This window comes from Dama dama, chromosome 27 (assembly GCF_033118175.1).
Source record: "Dama dama isolate Ldn47 chromosome 27, ASM3311817v1, whole genome shotgun sequence".
Taxonomy (NCBI): domain Eukaryota; kingdom Metazoa; phylum Chordata; class Mammalia; order Artiodactyla; family Cervidae; genus Dama; species Dama dama.
The window spans coordinates 33,269,475-33,288,326 of record NC_083707.1 but is presented as its reverse complement, the minus strand read 5'-3'; the positions used below and the strand labels follow the sequence as shown (position 1 = coordinate 33,288,326).

Sequence of the window (18,852 nt, the reverse complement as noted above, 5' to 3'; positions counted from 1 at the left end):
ACCATTTCTGTCCTTTCTTATGCCCATCTCTGCATGAAATGTTCCCTTGCTATCTCTAATTTTCCTGAAGAGATCTCTAGTCCTTCCTATTCTATTGTTTTCCTCTGTTTCTTTGCATTGATCACTTAGGAAGGCTTTCTTACCTCTCCTTGCTATTCTTTGGAACTCTGCATTCAAATGGATGTATCTTTCCTCTCCTCCTTTGCCTTTTGCTTCTCTTCTTTTCTCAGCTATTTGTAAGGCCTCCTAGGACAACCATTTTGCCTTTCTGCGTATCTTTTTCTTGGGGATGGTCTTGATCCCTGCCTCCTGCACAATGTCAGGATCCTCCATCCATAGTTCTTCAGACAGTCTATCAGATCTAACCCTTTGAATCTATTTCTCACTTCCACTGTATAATCGTAAGGGATTTAATTTAGATCATACCTGAATGGTCTAGTGGTTTCCCCTACTTTCTTCAATTTAAGTCTGAATTTGGCAATAAGGAGTTCATGATCTGAGCCACAGTTAGCTCCCAGTCTTGTTTTTGCTGACTGTATAGAGTTTCTCCACCTTTGGCTGCAAAGAAAATAATCAATCTGATTTTGGTGTTGACCATCTGGTGATGTCTATGTGTAGAGTCTTCTCTTGTGTTGTTGGAAGAGAGTGTTTGCTATGACCAGTGTGTTTTCTTGGCAAAACTCTGTTAGCCTTTGCCCTGCTTCATTCTGTACTCCAAGGCCAAATTTGCCTGTTACTCCAGGTGTTTCTTGACTTCCTACTTTTGCATTCCAGTCCCCTATAATGAAAAGAACATCTTTTTTTGGGTGTTAGTTCTAGAAGGTCTTGTAGGTCTTCATAGAACTGTTCAACTTCAGCTTCTTCAGCATTACTGGTTGGAACACAGACTTGGATTACTCACACTGAATGGTTTGCCTTGGAAACGAACAGACACCATTCTGTCGTTTTTGAGACTGCATCCAAGTACCACCTTTAGCTTGCAAGACGGTGGAGAGAAGGACATGTGCTCATCTTCTCTTGTGGGAACTCCAAAATTACAACTCACTGCTGAACAACTGTTGACAGAGAATGTTGGATCCCACCAAAAAAAGAACCCAAGTCCAAGGGCAAAGGAGAAGCTCCAGCAAGACAGTAGGAGGAGCAAAATTGCATTTAGAATCAAACCCCATACCTGCCGGAAATGTTCAGAGGGCTCAAACAAAACCTTGTGCACATCAGGAGACCCCACAGAGACTGAGCCAGAACTGCCTTTGAGTGTTAGAGTGTCTCCAGCGGGGGTACAGGTCAGTAACGGCCTGCAGCAGGGGCAGGGGCTCTGGGTGCAGCAGACCTAGGTATGACATAAGCCCTCTTGGAGGAGGTCGCTACTAACCCCACCACAGAGCCACCAGAACTTACCCAGGACTGGGGAAACAGACTCCTGGAGGGCACAAACAAAACCTTGTGTGCACCAGGACCCAGGAGAAAGGAGCAATGACCCCACAAGAGATTGACCCAGACTTGCCCGTGAGTGTCCCGGAGTCTCCAGCGGAGGCGTGGGTCGGCGGTGGCCTGCTGCAGGGTTCAGGGCACTGAGTGCAACAGTGCATGCTTGGGAAATTTTGAAGGAGGTCACTGTTATCTTCATTACCTCCACCACAGTTTGGCCTCAGGTGAAACAGGGAGGGAACATAGTCCCGCCCATCAACAGAAAATTAGATTAAAGATTTATGGAGCATGGCCCCACCCACCAGAACAAGACCCAGTTTCCCCCTCAGTCAGTCTCTCCCATCAGGGGGCTTCCATAAGCCTCTTATCTTTCTCCATCAGAGGCCAGACAAAATGAAAACCACAATCACAGAAAACTAACCAAACTGATCACATGGACCACAGCGTTGTCTAACTCAATGACACTATGAGCCATGCCACGTAGGGCCACCCAAGACGGACTGGTGATGGTGGAGAGTTCTGACAAAACGTGGTCCACTGGAAAAGAGTGTGGCAAACCACTTCAGTATTCTTGCGTGAGAACCCCATGAACAGTATGAAAAGGCAAAAAGACAGGACACTTAAAGATATTCAGTAGGTGCCCAATATGCTACTGGAAAACAGTGGGAAAATAACTTCAGAAAGAATGAAGAGACAAAGCCAAAGTAAAAACAACACCCAGTTGTGGATGTGACTGGTGATGGAAGTCAAGTTTGATGCTGTAAAGAACAATATCGCATAGGAACCTGGAATGTTAGGTCCATGAATCAAGGTAAATTGGAAGTGGTCAAATAGGAGATGGCAAGAGTGAACAGCAACATTTTAAGAATCAGTGAACTAAAATGAACTGGAATGGGTGAATTTTAACTCAGATGACCACTATGTCTACTAATGTGGGCAAGAATCCCTTAGAAGAAATGGAGTACCCCTCACAGTCAACAAAAGAGTCCAAAATGCTGAACACTTGAAATGTGGCTAATTAAAATAAGGAACTAGGTCTTCCCTGGTGGCTCAGTGGTAAAGAATCCACCTGCCAATGCAGGAGACACAGGTTAGATTCCAGGTCAAAGTAAGACCCCACATGTCACGGAGCAACTAAGCCCATGTGCCACTACTGTTCAGCTTGTGCTTTAAAGACCAGGAACTGCAACTACTGAAGCCCATGAGCCCTAGAGCCTGTGCTCTGCAATGAGAGAAGCCGCCACAATGAGAAGCTGGCGCACTGCAACTGGATAGTAGCTCCCGCTTGCTACAACTAGAGCAATGAAGACCCAGCACAGCTCCGAAAATTAAATTAAAAAAAAAAAAAGTTACTGGATTTTTCATTTAATTCATTTAAATGTAAATAGTCACATGTTTCTAGTAGCAATCATATTAGACAGTAAAGTTCTATACCAACACCTGCTTGAAAATCTCTTCCAGTTTTTATTTCTGAACTATTTTCAAGTTGCCATGAAGGCAACGACTGTAAGGCCAATACAGTATTTTTATGATTTGTCTTACACTTTTCTCCCTGTAGGCCAAACCTCAAGACAGTGACAGACTGAGGGCTAAGACAAAATGTTTTAAGTTTCTGAAGACCCCTCATTGAAGAGGTATAATGGGACCAAGAGCATCCTGTGACATAGTCACTCTGTGGACACTCCCCTAATCCCCCAATTTCTTGTAAGTCTACTTACTTGTTCAAAAGCATGTTGAGGGAATGAGGTTAATTATATGTTAATTCAGGTAGTTTCAGAACATTCCAGTCCGAGAGTTCCTCATTTCCTTTAGAAAGTCTATAGACATCTAGAATAGATCTATTTCACGAATTGGTCCCAGTATTTCTCTGCAACCTAAGAGTCCAAGGACTGAGGGTGTTCTGGAGCAGGTCTACCACAAGCTGTAATTCAGCTCATGTCAGATTTTACCTTTTCTGACCAACCTCCAGAAACTGAAAAAGAGTGAAGATTCCCAGAATTAGCATTCCACTTCTGCTAGAAAGAGGTAAGTGTAAACCTGCAAAACCTCAAGTACTTAACACTGGCTCAAACTCTCATTGACTTCAGGTGCTATAAAATCTAAAAGGCAAAAACCTCATGACTTTAAAGTTAATATAAGAACACAATATTCAACTAAGAAATAAAAGGTAAAGTTGTGCTTGATAACTCTAAAATTTGAAAAGGAAGCTAAAGAAGAAACATTTCTTCAAGAAAGTTTTTTTTAATGATATGCAACTTAGTATGCTTATATGTTACCTGTAGCTTCCATTAAAAAGGTCTTAAAATTACCATAATCCTGGGAAAGAAGTTGTCGTGCCTTGTAAGCTCTTCCAGGTTTTATTATTTACCCTTTTGTTGAGGGTACATAAATAGGGAAGGGGTTCTTTTCATTTAAGGAACACTGATTAAAAGTTAAAATATTTAGCACAGTTTTATTTTTTACTTGTCTAACATGACTTTGAGTATAGATATTTAAACCTTCTTTATTTATTTGAACAGTTTTAATGTTATTTAGACATTCTGCTACATGTTACTTTTGCAAAGTTCACCAATCTGAAAATTATGTTTATGGTTGTCATGTTACATATTCAGCTTTAAAAGAGAAGGGGTGCTGGTAAGGTAGCAGTCAACTTCTAGGGAATGTCTTCAACAAACATGGAAGGGCTCAAATTTTTTCACATTCCATAATAAGATTAGGGATTCAAAATATCTGAATCTCTTATTTTAAGTTGATAGATCTTTAAGTCAATAAAACTCCTTAGAAATTAGTAAACTTAAATTCACTAAAGTTGTTGATGTAGAAACATTCAAATTCTGCAATAAATTCATTTCATTTAAAAAAGATTAAATTTAGTAGGCAAATTCACATGTTCTGATATAATTATTTAAATCAAAACACATTATCCTTTTATAGTTCTAATTCTTCCAAACCCATTCATTTAAAAGGTATAGCCACAAAACTGATGCCAAGAAAAAAGGTACCTATTTCATTTCAATTACTTATGTTGGTATGTCTCTATGGATGAGGCATTGATGTCACTTCAGATGAGGGCCTCTCCATTCATCACTGATGCTTTAACCTTACCTCTAATCAAGGAAGTTAGAGATTACACGTGCTTTTAAATGAAACTACAGACCAGGGAAGGTATCACTATGGTTGCATTATTTAAACTCTGAAATATACAGTGAAGTCATAAAGGGCAGTAAGGCAAGCAGTGCATGCCTCCCCTCCTGGCGGCAGCCTTCAAAGAGAATGACCATCTGATCACAGCATAAACATTTTAACCAAAAAAGATATACATAGGCACATGCCTATCATTATAGCCTATTTACAGATATTTGATAGTTATTACCATAAGAGAGACAGTATAAGTAGCAGAAGAATATTACTAAAAGAGTAATACTATTTGCATTGTGGACAGAAACCTTAATTTTAAAACCTCATATTAAGAAAAACATTCTTAGTAAAACCTGAGTGATAGAGTTAGCTGTACAGGTCAAGATACATTTTCTACCCTACCTCTAAGGATTCCTTCAAGTCTACAGCAGAAACTGCATCATCCTCTTCATCATCAGTCATTTGGTCTTGGGAACAGTAGTGCGTGCTGTAAGCAGAATGCTCTTCTATTGCTTCCAGCCAGTCCTGAGATAATCCAATGATTTAAATAAGTGAAATACACTTTTAACTAGAAACACATATTATGACAACAACCTGAAAAGCATAAAATTTACATGGAGAAAAAAAAAGTATCATGGCTTCAAAAAGAAAAAAAAAAAGAAAACAAAGCAAAATACACCCAACAACAAAGTAACGATGAAAAGAAAAAAAAAGTAATGATGCAGGTCTCTTGTTCATGACACGTCTGGATAAAAATTTTCCCAATCCTTTAAAAAACATCATATGTAAGTTTGCGTATTCATTCATATTAATACTGAAACACACTACAAAAACAAAACAATGGGTGGATAATTTTTCACTTAAGAATTATAGGTTCGCAACTCTGTTGAATAAGTTATTGCATAATAATACACCTAGCAACAATTTACTAAGCTGCCATAGGCACAAGAAACTCCAATCATTTTAAGAGAGCCAAAAATTGCCCTGTTTTAACTTGTACTGTTTTTAAAAAATCAGTGATTTACAAAATGATGGAATGTTTGCCCTAAAAATACCTAACTTCTATCTCATTTCTCAGGATGAAATCTTACCCTTTTACGAAACGTTACGGCAGACATGGTTTGGATTGTTTAGTGTTCTCTGCAAGGCAAAAGTTAATCATTCTGGAAAACACTTTTTTGTTTTTAATTTTTATTTTATATATTTATTTTTGGCTGCATAGGCTTTTTCTCTAGCAGCAGAGCTCAGGGGCTACTCTCCAGCTGTGGGAGGGCTTCTCATTGTGGCGGCTTCTCTTGTTGCAGAGCACAGGCTCTTGGGTACATGGGCTCAGTAGCTAAGGCTCCTGGGCTGTAGAGGACAGGCTCAGTAGGTGTTACATAAGATCCTCCCAGACCAGGGATCGAACCCATGTCCCCTGCATTGGTAAGCAGATTCTTATACACTACACTACTTAGGGAAAAGTGAAAGTTGCTCAGTCATGTCTGACTCTTTGCAACCCCATGGACTATACAGTCCATGGAATTCTCCAGGCCAGAATACTGGAGTGGGTAGCTGTTCCCTTCTCCAGGAGATCTTCCCAACCCAGGGACTGAACCCAGGCCTCCCACATTGCAGGCGGATTCTTTACCAGCTCAGCCACAAGGGAAGCCCAACAATATTGGAGTGGACAGCCTATCCCTTCTCCAGCACATCTTCCCAGCCCAGGAATCAAACCGGGGTCTCCTGCATTGCAGGCAGATTCTTTACCAACTGAGCTGTCAGGGAAGCCCACTACTTAGGGAAGCCCCTGGAAAACAGATCCTTTTAATTCCTTACATAATTTATAAAAAACAAGGTAAGTTTACAATATTGCCTTGATCTAAAGGAATATGGAGTCTCCATTAAATAACTACACAATGAATTTTTGTCACATCAATCCCAATTTTCTTGCTTGCCACTATCATTCAAATTACCACGGAGAGAGGCTGAGTCTACAGTGTAATAAATCAGAACTCCTGGGCTGGAGCCAGGCTCTGTCACTTGCCAGCTGCATGACCGTAAGAGGGCACTGCAACCTCACCGCCTTCAGTTTCCTCACCTATAAATTCAGGGGCAGACTGAATAATCATTTAGGCTTATTTCTAAAACCACCAAGGGCCCCTTACTTTCACAGAAGCAAAATCTTAAAAAAAGAGAAAATACCTGCAGGTATATGTTGATAAGGAATTAATTCATAAGCCAAATTTCAAAAGTTTTGTATCATCACTCCCATTAAAAAGGCATAATCAACAAGATGGCAGATGTTAATATTGAGCCTATTTGATATTCTTTATGTCCTTAAATGTTGCTTTACGAAAGACAAATAAATCCATAAAATTACCTCTCTTGTCTGCTGAAGGCTGTTCTTGGGAACCCTGAAGCTATGAACAGTGTCATCGAAGCATTTAATAAAGAAGAGGCAGCTATCAGTGGATTTTACCTTGGATATAAAGAAGTCAGTAAGACAATACCATTCATGCCCATAAAACAGAACCCTTAAAAGATCTACACATAAAATCAACACTATTAACATGACAATAATACCCAAGTAAACATTCAAAATACTGAGAAAGAAGTGATAATGTTGGGAGTATCAAATGCACTGTAGCTTATCTACACCAAGTCTGGCTTTCATATGCTCCATTACTCAAAGTAAATACTAATAATATACACTAGGTATATAGCTTTTCCCTTATCCTATTAAATATTTACCATAGCGTGCACTTGGGCTATAAAGTCCTTTAAATAGCAGAGCTCCAGTTTCTAATTCACGCCACTCTCCTGAACCTTTTGTTTGATGTGAGTATAGAAAATGAACTGCGTGTAAAAGCATGAGGAGTAGAAAAGGAAGAGCTGGAGTCTGAACAAGGGCTGGCCGACTCGATTGGAGAGCACGTCACCTTGCAACCAAGTTCAGCTTCCCAAGTGGCTCAGACAGTAAAGAATCACCTGCAATGCAGGAGACCCAAGTTCGATCCCTGGGTTGGGAAGATACTCTGGAGAAGGGAATGGCAACCCACTCCAGTATTCTGGCCTGGAGAGTCCCATGGACAGAGGAGTCTGGTGGGCTACAGTTCAGACAGTAGCAAAGACTTGGAGTGACTAATACTTCCGATCCCCAAGGCAGTTCACCTGAAGTAGCACAGTCCTGGGGGGACACAAAACAGCAGCGGGGTGTACTTGGATAACGGTCTGTCTTTGGAAATTAAAAAAGCAAAGCTGGGCAGCCATAAATACTAGAGACAGTAGGGGAGTCCCCCAAAGGAAAGAGAGAGACACGGGATTCCCCAACTCTGCTAACATCTCTTACTGATGTGCAGAAAATAGATTCCAAGCAGTCACTGGATACCACCCTAGCTGAATGCAGACCAGAGCTGCTGTATGAGAAACAGAGCTTACAATCCAAACCTAGCCACGAAAATGACCTGAAACAATGGAAATAACCTTCAATGGAGAAAAATAATAGGATCCAGGATCTCTAGAACTTAACATTAGTGATACAATCCAAAAAAGTGTACCACAAGCTCAAAAGAAATCTAATTAAAAGGCAAAAAATGTCAGAATGGTTAACAGGGACCCAAAAATACACTATCTACAAGAGACAGAAAATAAATATATAGGTAGGTTGAAAGTAGATACAAAAAGAGATATTATGCAAACAGTAACCATAAAAAGGGCTGAAAGGTTATATTAATATCAAACAGAATAGATTTCAAAACAAAATGCATTATTACAGGAGATAAAGATGGCCACCACATAATGATAAAAGGGTCAATTAATCAGGAAGACAACAATCATAAATATGTGTGTGATCAATAACAGAAATAAATAATGCTACAAATATATTTGGAGCTTAAACACCATTCTCTCAGCAATTGACACAATGAAAAAAAAAGTCAGCAAAACAACACTATCAACCATCATGACTGAATGTTTATAGGACATGCCAACAAGAGCAAAATACAGGTTATTCTCTACTGCATTCTCCACAATAATCCATATGTAGAGTCATCAAGCAAGTCTCAATAAATTTGACAAGATGGAAATCATATAGAATATGTGCAATGACCAAAATGAAACTATAAATCAAAAACACAATCGTGAAAACTCCAATTATTTGGAAATTTAACAACACACTCCCAAACATCCATTGGTTCAAAGAAGAAATCACAACAGGAATTAGAATATATTTTGAATGTATGGTAATTTGAATAATCTAAGCTTCAACCTTAAGAAACTATAAAATAGAGCAAATTAAGTCCAAAACACAGAGTAATTCTTTAAAACGAACGAAAACCAAAGAAATAGCAAAAGCATGAGAAAAATTTCAATGAAATCAAGAGAATGAAATCATAAGAAAAATTTCAATGAAATCAATCACTTGGAAAATAAAAGTGACAAAGTGCTAGGCAGATTGATCTTTGAAAAAAAGAGAAGACATAAATTACCAATATAAAAAGTGAAAGAGTATACAACATTATCTATCACACAGACATTAAAAACATAAGGGAATAATATTACCCTAAGTTTTATAGCCAAAAGAAAATGGACAAATTCCTTGAAAGGCAAAAATTACAAAGACCAACCCAGAAGAAATAACCCTATAGCATATATTCATGTTTAGCCCTATAGCAACTGAACAAGTCAAATTTGTAACAACAGTCCTCTCCCCCATACACACACACAAGCATCCTGGCCCATGTGACTGCACAGGCAAATTCTAGCGAGTATTTAAGGAAGCAGTAACCTAATCCTATACAAACTCTTCTAGAAAACTGAAAAGGAACATTTTCTAGTTCATTATGTGAGACCAAATAATACCACAGGAGAAATACAAACACCACAGGAGAATATAAACAAATATCCATCATGAACAAAGAAGCAAAAATTCTTAAAGTATTTATGAGCAATATATTAAAATTGTAATATATCACAACCTGCTGAGATTTGTCCCAGAAGTGTAAGATTGATTTTAACACCCTAAAGTCAATCAATACAATCATATTAACAAAATAAGTAAAACTATATGAGCATTTTGAAGATATGGGAAAAGCATTTAATAAAGTTCAACAGATTTTCATAATGAGGACTCTCAGCTAGGAAAGGAAAAAGAACTTACTCAACCAGATTAAGGGCTTTATATGTTGAAGCCCTAATCCCCAGTGAAACTACATTTGGAGATAGGGCTTTTATAAGGTTTTATAAAGGGTAATTAAGGTAAAATGAGATCATAAGGGTGGGACCCTAGTCCAGTAAGACTGATGTCCTTACAAGGAGAGAAAGAGGAAGCAGGGATGCCTGGACACAGAGGAAAAGCCATGTGAGGACAGAGCAAGAAGGCCGCCACCTACAAGCCAAGGAGAAATGCCTCAGGAAAAACAGATGCCTCAATGTCAGAGCTAAAACTATAAAACTCTTGTAAGAAAACATGGGAAGAAAGCTTCATGGCACTGGACTTGGAAGTGGTTTCCTGGATGTGATACCAACAGTCCAAGTGACAAAAGAAAAAAAACATAAATTAGACTACATAAAAAATGAAAACGTCTATGCAAAGAACATTATTAGCAGAGTGAAAAGACAACCTATGAAATTGTAGAAAATATTGCAAATACTTAAATAAAAAAATAAGTATCTAAAAAAATAAAATGTTCCTGATATGGAGATAATATCTGGAATATACAAAAAACTACAACTCAACACCAACAAGGAAACAAAAGACCTGATTAAAAAATGGGCAAGAGAATTAAACAGGCATTTCTCCAAAGACAATATACATGTGGTCAATAGTACATGAAAAGATGGTCAATATCACTAGTAATCAAGGCAATAAAAATCAAACTATAGTTAGATACCATTTCATACCTATTAGAATGACAAATAAACAAAACCCTCTGAAATGAGTGTTGCAGTGAGGATGTGGAGAAAGTGGAGCACTGTTGATATGAATGTAAAATGGTGCAGGTGCTATGGAAAACAGTATGCAAGTTCCTTAAAAAACTGAAAACAGAATCACCATATGCCCCACCAATTCCACACCGAGGTTTACATCCCAAAGAAATGCAAGCAGGACCTTGACGAGACATTTTCACCCTCATGTTTATAGCAGCATTATTCACAACAGCCAAAAGGTAGAAACAATTCAAACATCCATTAAGAGAGGAACAGATAAAGATAATGTGGTCTATATGTAACAGTAGAATATTATTCAGCCTTAAGAAAAGAAATCCTGTCACATCCTATAACATGGATGAACCTTAAGGACATTATGCTAAGTGAAATAAACCTGACAAGTACTGTATAATTCCACTCAGGTGAGACATCTTAAGTAGTCAAAGCATAGAACCAAAGTAGAATAGTGGTTGCCAGGGGGTGCGGGTATGGGAAAGAGAGAGGTGCTATTACACGTGTATCACGTTTCAGTTCTGCAAGATGAGAAAGTTCTAGAGATCTGCTGGACAACAAAGTGAACACAGTTAACACTGCTGCTGCTGCTGAGTCACTCAGACATGTCCCACTCTCTGCGACCCCATGGACTGTAGCCCGCCAGGCTCCTCTGTCCATGGGCATTCTCCAGGCAGTGGGTTGCTACTGGGGTGGGCTGCCATGCCTTCCTCCAGGGGAATCTTTCCAATCCAGGGATTGAACCCAGGTCTCCCACATTGCAGGCGGATTCTTTATCAGCTGAGCTACCAGGGAAGCCCCATAAATGAAGGCTTTAAACAGATGTTTATAGAAGAAGCCAAAACTATAAACAAGGTGAGGCATAACATAGCAGGATCTAAGCAATTCTAAAGAAATTAAAGATCAGGAAATTTTAAAAGGATCAGGGGAACAACTTCTGTAATTTTTTGTTTTAAGGTAGACAAGAATGAGAAATAACAACAACCAAAAAAAGAAAGAGAAAGAACCCAATTGAGGAAAAACCTTGGAGTTCGGTAAATTAATCAAAAGCTGGAACAGATGAGAACGGCTGGGAGGCACCAACAAAAGGGAAGATTAGATGGCTGAGGCTAGACGGCGCTTCCCTGGCCCCCTGGTCCAATGCAAGGGAGAAAGAGGTGCAGGACACTAAGGGACCAGTTATGTAAGGAGGCTGGACTGCAGGGGTGGGGGACCAAGCCTGTGACACCTCTAGGGTGTGCTGCTGGTCCCCCAGCAGTGTTCACACAGAAAGGTGGGTGCTGGGGTTTTTGTTGCTATCCATTTATTTTTGGCTGTGCAGCATGTGGGATCTTAGTTACCCGACCAAGGATCAAACCCACACCCTGTGCAGTAAAACTACTGGAAGTGCAGAGTCTTAGCCACTGGACCACCCAGGGAAGTCCTGAGTCCTATGCTTTAAAAAAAGGGTGCACCGCTGTGGCACGCCGACAACCCTAAAGAAACTGAAGTAGCAAGCTAACAAGTGTGTCCAGGCTCCAGTCTTAGACTAATCCCAGTGGAGGAAAAACTCATTCTCCTGGCTGGTAAAACAGCCAGATGGGATTATAGAGAACCTAAACATCCTGATTTTGATACAGGCTTTAAATTTTACCACCAGAAAAATTTTCATTATCCAGCTGTACCCATGTTCAAAGATACACATACATGCACATATATAGATATCTACGTGCATACACATGTGTGAATATATACACATACATATATACATACACATACAAAACGGTAAACGTTCTGTATAAATGTTTTTGGATCATGCTTCTCTTATCCCACAATACACAGACTTTTTAAAAAAGCTGATTATAGTTTTTAAATGGAATTCCACAACTTTACTTGTTCTTAAGTAAAAACATATGCAGTCATCCCTCAGTATCTGTGGGCAACAGATATACCAAAATCTATGGAAGCGCAAGGCCCTTACATAAAATGGCATAGTATCTGCACACAACTCGGGCTTGCTTTAAATCACCTCCAGATTATTTGTAATACCTATTACAATGCAAACACTATGTAAATAGTTGCTGGTACATGGCAAATTCAAGTTTGCTTTTTGGAACTTTCTGGAATTTACTTTTTTTCCTGTATGGTTTCGATCCACGGGTGGGGGAATCAGCAGATGCAGAAGTCATAAATAGGGAGGGCCAAACTGCACACATGCTTTCCACCCCCAAGATTTTACAAAGCGGCTCATTCCAACGACTGAGTGCAATCACTGCAGGACTGAGTTCACAGTTAAAGCGAAAGATGCGCGCGTCATCCTACCGTGCACACCGCTTGAGTTAGGTGTTTGCATCCTTGGCGATAAGTATTATGGACTGCATCAGGCCTTCAAAATAAATATAAATCATCAAGGCAAAAGGAAAAGAAATTAGTGAAAAGTTTTAATCACTCAAAATGTAGATGCTGAAACTCAAGAAGTATTAAAGATCATAATACTTACTGCTTCCTATACCATGAGAGGACTCCATGTTCTAACACTACCCAGAATAACCTCCAGCCGAAAAACCTTGAACTCTAAGGGAAAAATAACAAAGATTTTTCCAAGCTGATACATCTAGAGTCAAATACTTGACTGATAAAAAGTAATTAAGTTATGATAGTTCTATCTGAGCCTTTCATCTTGACAGTACCACTGCACACTCAAAAACGATCAAAAGTTAACTGGAAACTTGAGTGCAGAAATGAAAACATACCCTACAGAGTGACAGGAACAGAAGCAATGCCGTACTGGTAAGATCAACAATGAACACAGTTTATAGTTCTGACAATACTGTGCCAGAATATTTATAGGGAAATATATCAGTGGTGGGCTTCAAAGACAATTTCCTCAAAGTTCTGAAAGAGCTTCTAAAAAAAGAAAATTATCCTAAATTTTATACACTACAGACAGACATGTACATAAATATATAGAAGGAGCACTTTCAAATGCAAAAGAAACTATGTGGTCCAAAATAGTTAATTCTAGAAAATAACTGAACTCTAAAACGCAAAGAAATTTTTATAACCAGAAAGATTTTACATGTGTGCTCTGTGACAATTTAAATATTAAATTCCTCCTGAGTCTTCTACGGGTCAGTGTTCATAACAAAAATGATAGTGTAATCCTATGCTTAAGAAAAAAAATCCCTCCACTCTGCTCTGTACAAACTTGGCCACCTAAAAGTGTCAGACCAACACAAGAGACAGTTAATTGCTACAATCACTGGATGCCTGATGAAGTTCAGCAGTATGATAATGGTTTACATTATAAGATCAAATAATTACTAAATCACATACTTCAGAAAATAATGAAAACAAATTTTAACAAGAGATCACCTAAGAAATCTTTTTCCAGTACTATAATTAAAAACTCATTCCAACCTACCTTCCAGAGAGGACCTTCATATCGTTTCAAAGCTTTGTGTATGATCTATTTAAAAAAAAAAAACATGTTTTTGTTAAAAGCACATCTATGTGTTTCAAGAACTCAAAATTTTTTTTTACATATATAAATGCAATCCATTACCACATACCTTATTACCAACAAGAACATGTTTCATTTCAGCACCCTGGGCAAGATCAAGAGGCTTCTGATCTGTGTAAAATACAAGGAAGAAGGCCATCAAGTGCTTAATTCTACTATAAAACTCATGCTGCTATGATAGCACATAATAATCTTTCCTGTTTCATCAACTACGCCCCAAATCACCTACCTGAAGTTGCCATCTCAATTCTTTACAGCCTCTTTTTCGGTAACCTATTAAGCCAGCAAATCAAACTAAACTCTGAACACTCTGGATAAGTTCTGTGATCATTCAGGCTTTCTTGCCGAAAGTCAATCTGTCAGTTTCCTAAGGTTGTTGTAACAAATTATCCCTGCAATGCAGGAGATGTAAGAGACATGAGTTCGATCCCTGGGTGGGAAGATCCCCTGGAGGAGGGCACAGCAAGCCACTCCAATATTCTTGCCTGGAAAATCCCATGGACAGAGGAGCCTGGTGGGCTAGAGTCCGTAGGGTCGCACAGAGTTGGACAGGACTGAAGCGACTTAGCATGCATGCCGTGGATTAAAACAATACAAATGATTCCCTTACAGGTGGGGAGGTCATGAATCCACACTCAGTTTCACTGGGCCAATAACCAGGTTACTGGAGGGGCTGCCATCCTCTGGAGACTCTTGGGGAACATCTCTTTCTTTGCCTTTTCCAGAGGTTGCCTACATCCCCTTGATTCATGGTCCCTCCCTCCATCTTCAAAGTGCATCATTCCAACCTCTGTTTAGATTTTTTCTCTCTCAATAATTCTGATCCTCCTGCCTCCTCCCCAAAAGGAAGGACCCTTGTGATTACACTGGGCCCACCTAGAGAATTCAGGATTCTCTCACTACCTCCAGATACTCAACTAACCACATCACTGGGGGAGCATTATTCAGCTCATCACAGCTGCTCTTAAGCTATCTCACTGGAGAACAGGCGGCAGAGACAATGCACAGACTAAGTCTGTGACGGTCCACGACTGAGGGCAGAAGGAAAAAGGGACCACAGAGAGTGAAACCATCAGGTGTCACGGTAACTCTCAACTTACACACACAAGCACTCTGTGTTTGGCCAAATGACAAAAACAGAATTTGTGTGTGAGTTATTTAACAAGTTCTGAAGCGAGCAGAACACTATGTGAAGGATGCAAACTAAACAATCATCTCATACCCTCAAGAGTTTCCAGTTCCTAGAGAAACAAAAGTGAAAGTTAGCTGCTCAGTCGAGTCCAACTCTTTGCGATCCCACAGACTGTAACTCACCAGGCTGCTCTGTGCATGGAATTCTCCAGGCAAGAATACTGTAGAGAGTAGCTATTCCCGTCTCCAGAGGATCATCCCCAACAAGGGACTGAACCCAGGTCTCCTGCATTGCAGGCAGATCCTTTACCATCTGAGCCACAAGGGAAGCCCAGAGAAACAAAAGATATTTAAAATTAAAAAGACAAAAAAAACCCAGGTCTTTGAAGAAATAACCTATCAGGCTGGAACTCTATTTACACAGGAAGTGACACATTCTATCAAATAAACTTTTTATAAATACCAATCACCTGGTATGTGTAGGACAATTTTTTGTAAAATTGTCTAATGAGTCTATTATGTGACAATATTTCAGGCACTGGGGATTCAGTAGTGAACAGGACAGAAAAAAAAATTGTGGGGGGGGGGGTGTGATATAGAAAAAGGGAAAGACAGACAAATTAATAAAATAGGATACAGCAAATAATAACCCAAGCCATGACAAACCCAGACAGCATACTTAAAAGCAGAGACATCACTTTGCTGACAAAGGTCTGTAAACTCAAAGCTATGGTTTTTCCAGGTGTCAAGTATGGCTGTGAGAGTTGGACTATAAAGAAGGCTAAGTGCCGAAGAGCTGATGCTTTTGAACTCTGGTGCTGGAGAAGACTCTTGAGAGTCCCTTGGACAGCAAGGAGATCAAACCAATTAATCCTAAAGGAAATCAATCCTGAATATTCATTGGAAGGACTGATGCTGAAGCTCCAATACTTTGGCCACCTGATGCAAAGAGCCAACTCATTGGAAAGACTGATGCTGGGAAAGACTGAGGGGAGGAGGAGGCCACAGAGGATGAGATGGTTGGATGGCATCACTGACTCAATGGACATGAGTTTGAGCAAACTCCAGAAGATAGTGAAGGTTAGAGGAGCCTGGCGTGCTGCTGCACATCATCGGGTGGCAAAGAGTCAGACACAACTCAGCAACTAAACAACCACCACCCAGGCTATGCCAACATTTTTAAGTGAATGTTCTGAAAAAGAATGACTGAGATGCCACTCCTAATTGGAGACTAGAAGACTGATGGGGAAAGTCTTTCTGAGGGAGGATGTTTAAACTGAAAGGGTCCAGCCTCATGAGAAAACAGGGGAAAGGCCCTGCAAGCAGAGACAACAACTGATACGAAGGCCCTGAGGTAGGAACAGTTAGGTGGGCAAGAGAGGCAGAGGGAAAGAGAAGTCACATCCTGTAAGGGCTTGTTGGTAGGTCAGACCTTTGTGAACCAGTACAAGGACTCTGGGTTTTATCCTAAATATGATGGAAAGCCACAGAACGGTTTTAGGTAAAAGAATGACATGATCTGACTTATGTTTCAAACTCTGTCAAAGTGTGTTAAAAGAACTTTTCAAGAATATTCGGGGAAATGTGGACTTTAACTATTTGATGATTTTTGAGAAATTATAAAATTATTAATAGGATAATGCCATCATGGCTATTTTTTTAATAGCTCTATTGACAGAATTCACACACCATGCAATTTACTCATTTAGAGTGTACAATTCAATGGTTTTTAGTATATTCAGAGTTGTGTAACTATCACGATTCTTTTTTTTTTCTTTCACATGATTCTTTTTTAAAGGAGACCATATCTTATACAAAAGAATTTAAGTATTTATAGACAAAATAATATGACACCTGGTGAGTGGATTATTAATAATGCCTGAGAGAGGATCATTTGTACATCAATTATACTATTTTTTAGGCTCTGATAATTTCTGTAATAAAAAAAAAAAATCACTACATTGCTGTGTGGGAAAAGCTTGTAAATGTGGGCAAGAGAAAAGCAAGGATACAAGTTACAAAGCAATAGCAAAGGTCCAGGTAAAAGATACTGGTCACATAGAAACAGCTCATGCAGCTCAACATTTAAAAAAAAAAAAAAAAAGCCCAGTCAAAAAATGGGTGGAAGATCTAAAGAGACATTTCTCACAGGCCAAGAGGCACATGAAAAGATGTTCAAAATCAGAGAAATGAAAATGAAAACTATAAGATATCATCTCACACTGGTCAGAATGGCCATTATCATCAAAAATCTACAAACAATAAATGATGGAGAGGGTGTCGAGAAAAACGAACCATCCTACACTGTTGGTGAGAATATAAGTTTGTGCAGTCACTATGGAGAACAATACAGAAGTTCCTTTAAAAACTAAAAACAGAAAAAAAAAAAAAAAAAAACCCTAAAAACAGACCTACCATATGATCCGGCAATCCCACTCCTGGGCATGTATCTGGATAAAACCTGTAACTCAAAAAGATACATGCACCCCAATGTTCACTGCAGCCCTATTGACAATAACCAGGACATGGAAGCAACCTAAATGTCCATCAACAGAGGAATGGATAAAGACGTGGTACATATATACAATGGAATACTACTCAGCCACAAATAAAGAATGAAATAATGCCATTTGCAGTGACATGGATGGTCCTAGAGATTGTCATACTGAGTGAAGTAAGTCAAAGAAAGACAAAAATCATATGATGTTATTAAAAAAAAACAGTACAAATGAACTTATAAAACAGAAATAGTCACAGCTATAGAAAACAAATTTATGGCCACCAAGGGGGAAAGCAAGGAGGGATAAATTGGGGGACTGGGATGGACATATCACTTTGCTATATATAGATAACTAATCATCTACTGTAAATCACAGGGAACTCTACTCAATACTCTGTAATGACCTGTATGAGAAAAGAATCTAAAAATGAGTGGATATATGGGTATGTGTACCTGATTCACTTTGCTGTAGAGCAGAAGCTAAAACATTACAGATCAACCATACTACAATAAAAATTGATTTTAAAAAAGAGATACTGGTGACTTGAACTAGAGAGTTAGTAGCAAAATGGAGATATCAGTAGATATGGAGAAAAGTACATGGGTTTGAGATTTATTTTTGAGGTAGATTTATCAGACTGCTGATGGATAAAAGTTAGACTGGCCACAGATTACTTTCTTGGTAGGGAAAAAACTTTTTAAAATGTTAACTGAGCAACTGATAATCCCATTAGGTTTTCTAGCCAGCACATACAAGGATGTCTTATGAAAAGCTCTGGCAACTTGTTATTTTTATTCTATCTATAGTGCACTCTTGAGAAACTATTCCTTTAGGTAGAGAGAAGGACAATGTGATTTCTTTCACACAATTCTGTCCTAACACCAAAAACAAATTCTGAACTCCTGCCAACCAGTTGAAATTCCATACAGAGCCCTCATTTCCGGATTCAATGTCCACAGTACCAACCACATCGTGAGAATTTAATAAAATGTTTTTTGAACTGAATGAAATAGCCTTCTTTCCTGGTTGGGCACCATAACCAGCTGTTTCAGAATCACATCACCTCTTATAAACCACAACATAATAAAGTAAAAAAAAGGAATGATCCTGTTTTTTAAATTTTTGCATGATACAGACTTGGCCCTTAATGGGAAAACCAAATACAAATGTCAACACGCCTCAAAGACTGCAATCTCAATTAGGGGCCAGCAGCATTTTCACTAAGAACCT

General features: G+C 39.0%; 1 protein-coding gene across 4 annotated transcripts in view; it reads right to left on the bottom strand.

Moving 5' to 3' along the window:
* OSBPL1A (oxysterol binding protein like 1A) overlaps positions 1 to 18,852 on the bottom strand; it is a 202,478-nt gene that overhangs the window by 129,989 nt on the left and 53,637 nt on the right. For all 4 annotated transcript variants that reach the window (XM_061131363.1, XM_061131360.1, XM_061131362.1 and 1 more), the window contains exons 9-14: positions 14,040 to 14,101; positions 13,892 to 13,936; positions 12,968 to 13,041; positions 12,790 to 12,853; positions 6,929 to 7,027; positions 4,969 to 5,091 (exon numbers count right to left, since the gene is read on the bottom strand). In XM_061131363.1, coding sequence (XP_060987346.1) covers positions 4,969 to 5,091; positions 6,929 to 7,027; positions 12,790 to 12,853; positions 12,968 to 13,041; positions 13,892 to 13,936; positions 14,040 to 14,101 — 467 coding nt within the window. The remainder of the gene's footprint in view (positions 1 to 4,968; positions 5,092 to 6,928; positions 7,028 to 12,789; positions 12,854 to 12,967; positions 13,042 to 13,891; positions 13,937 to 14,039; positions 14,102 to 18,852) is intronic.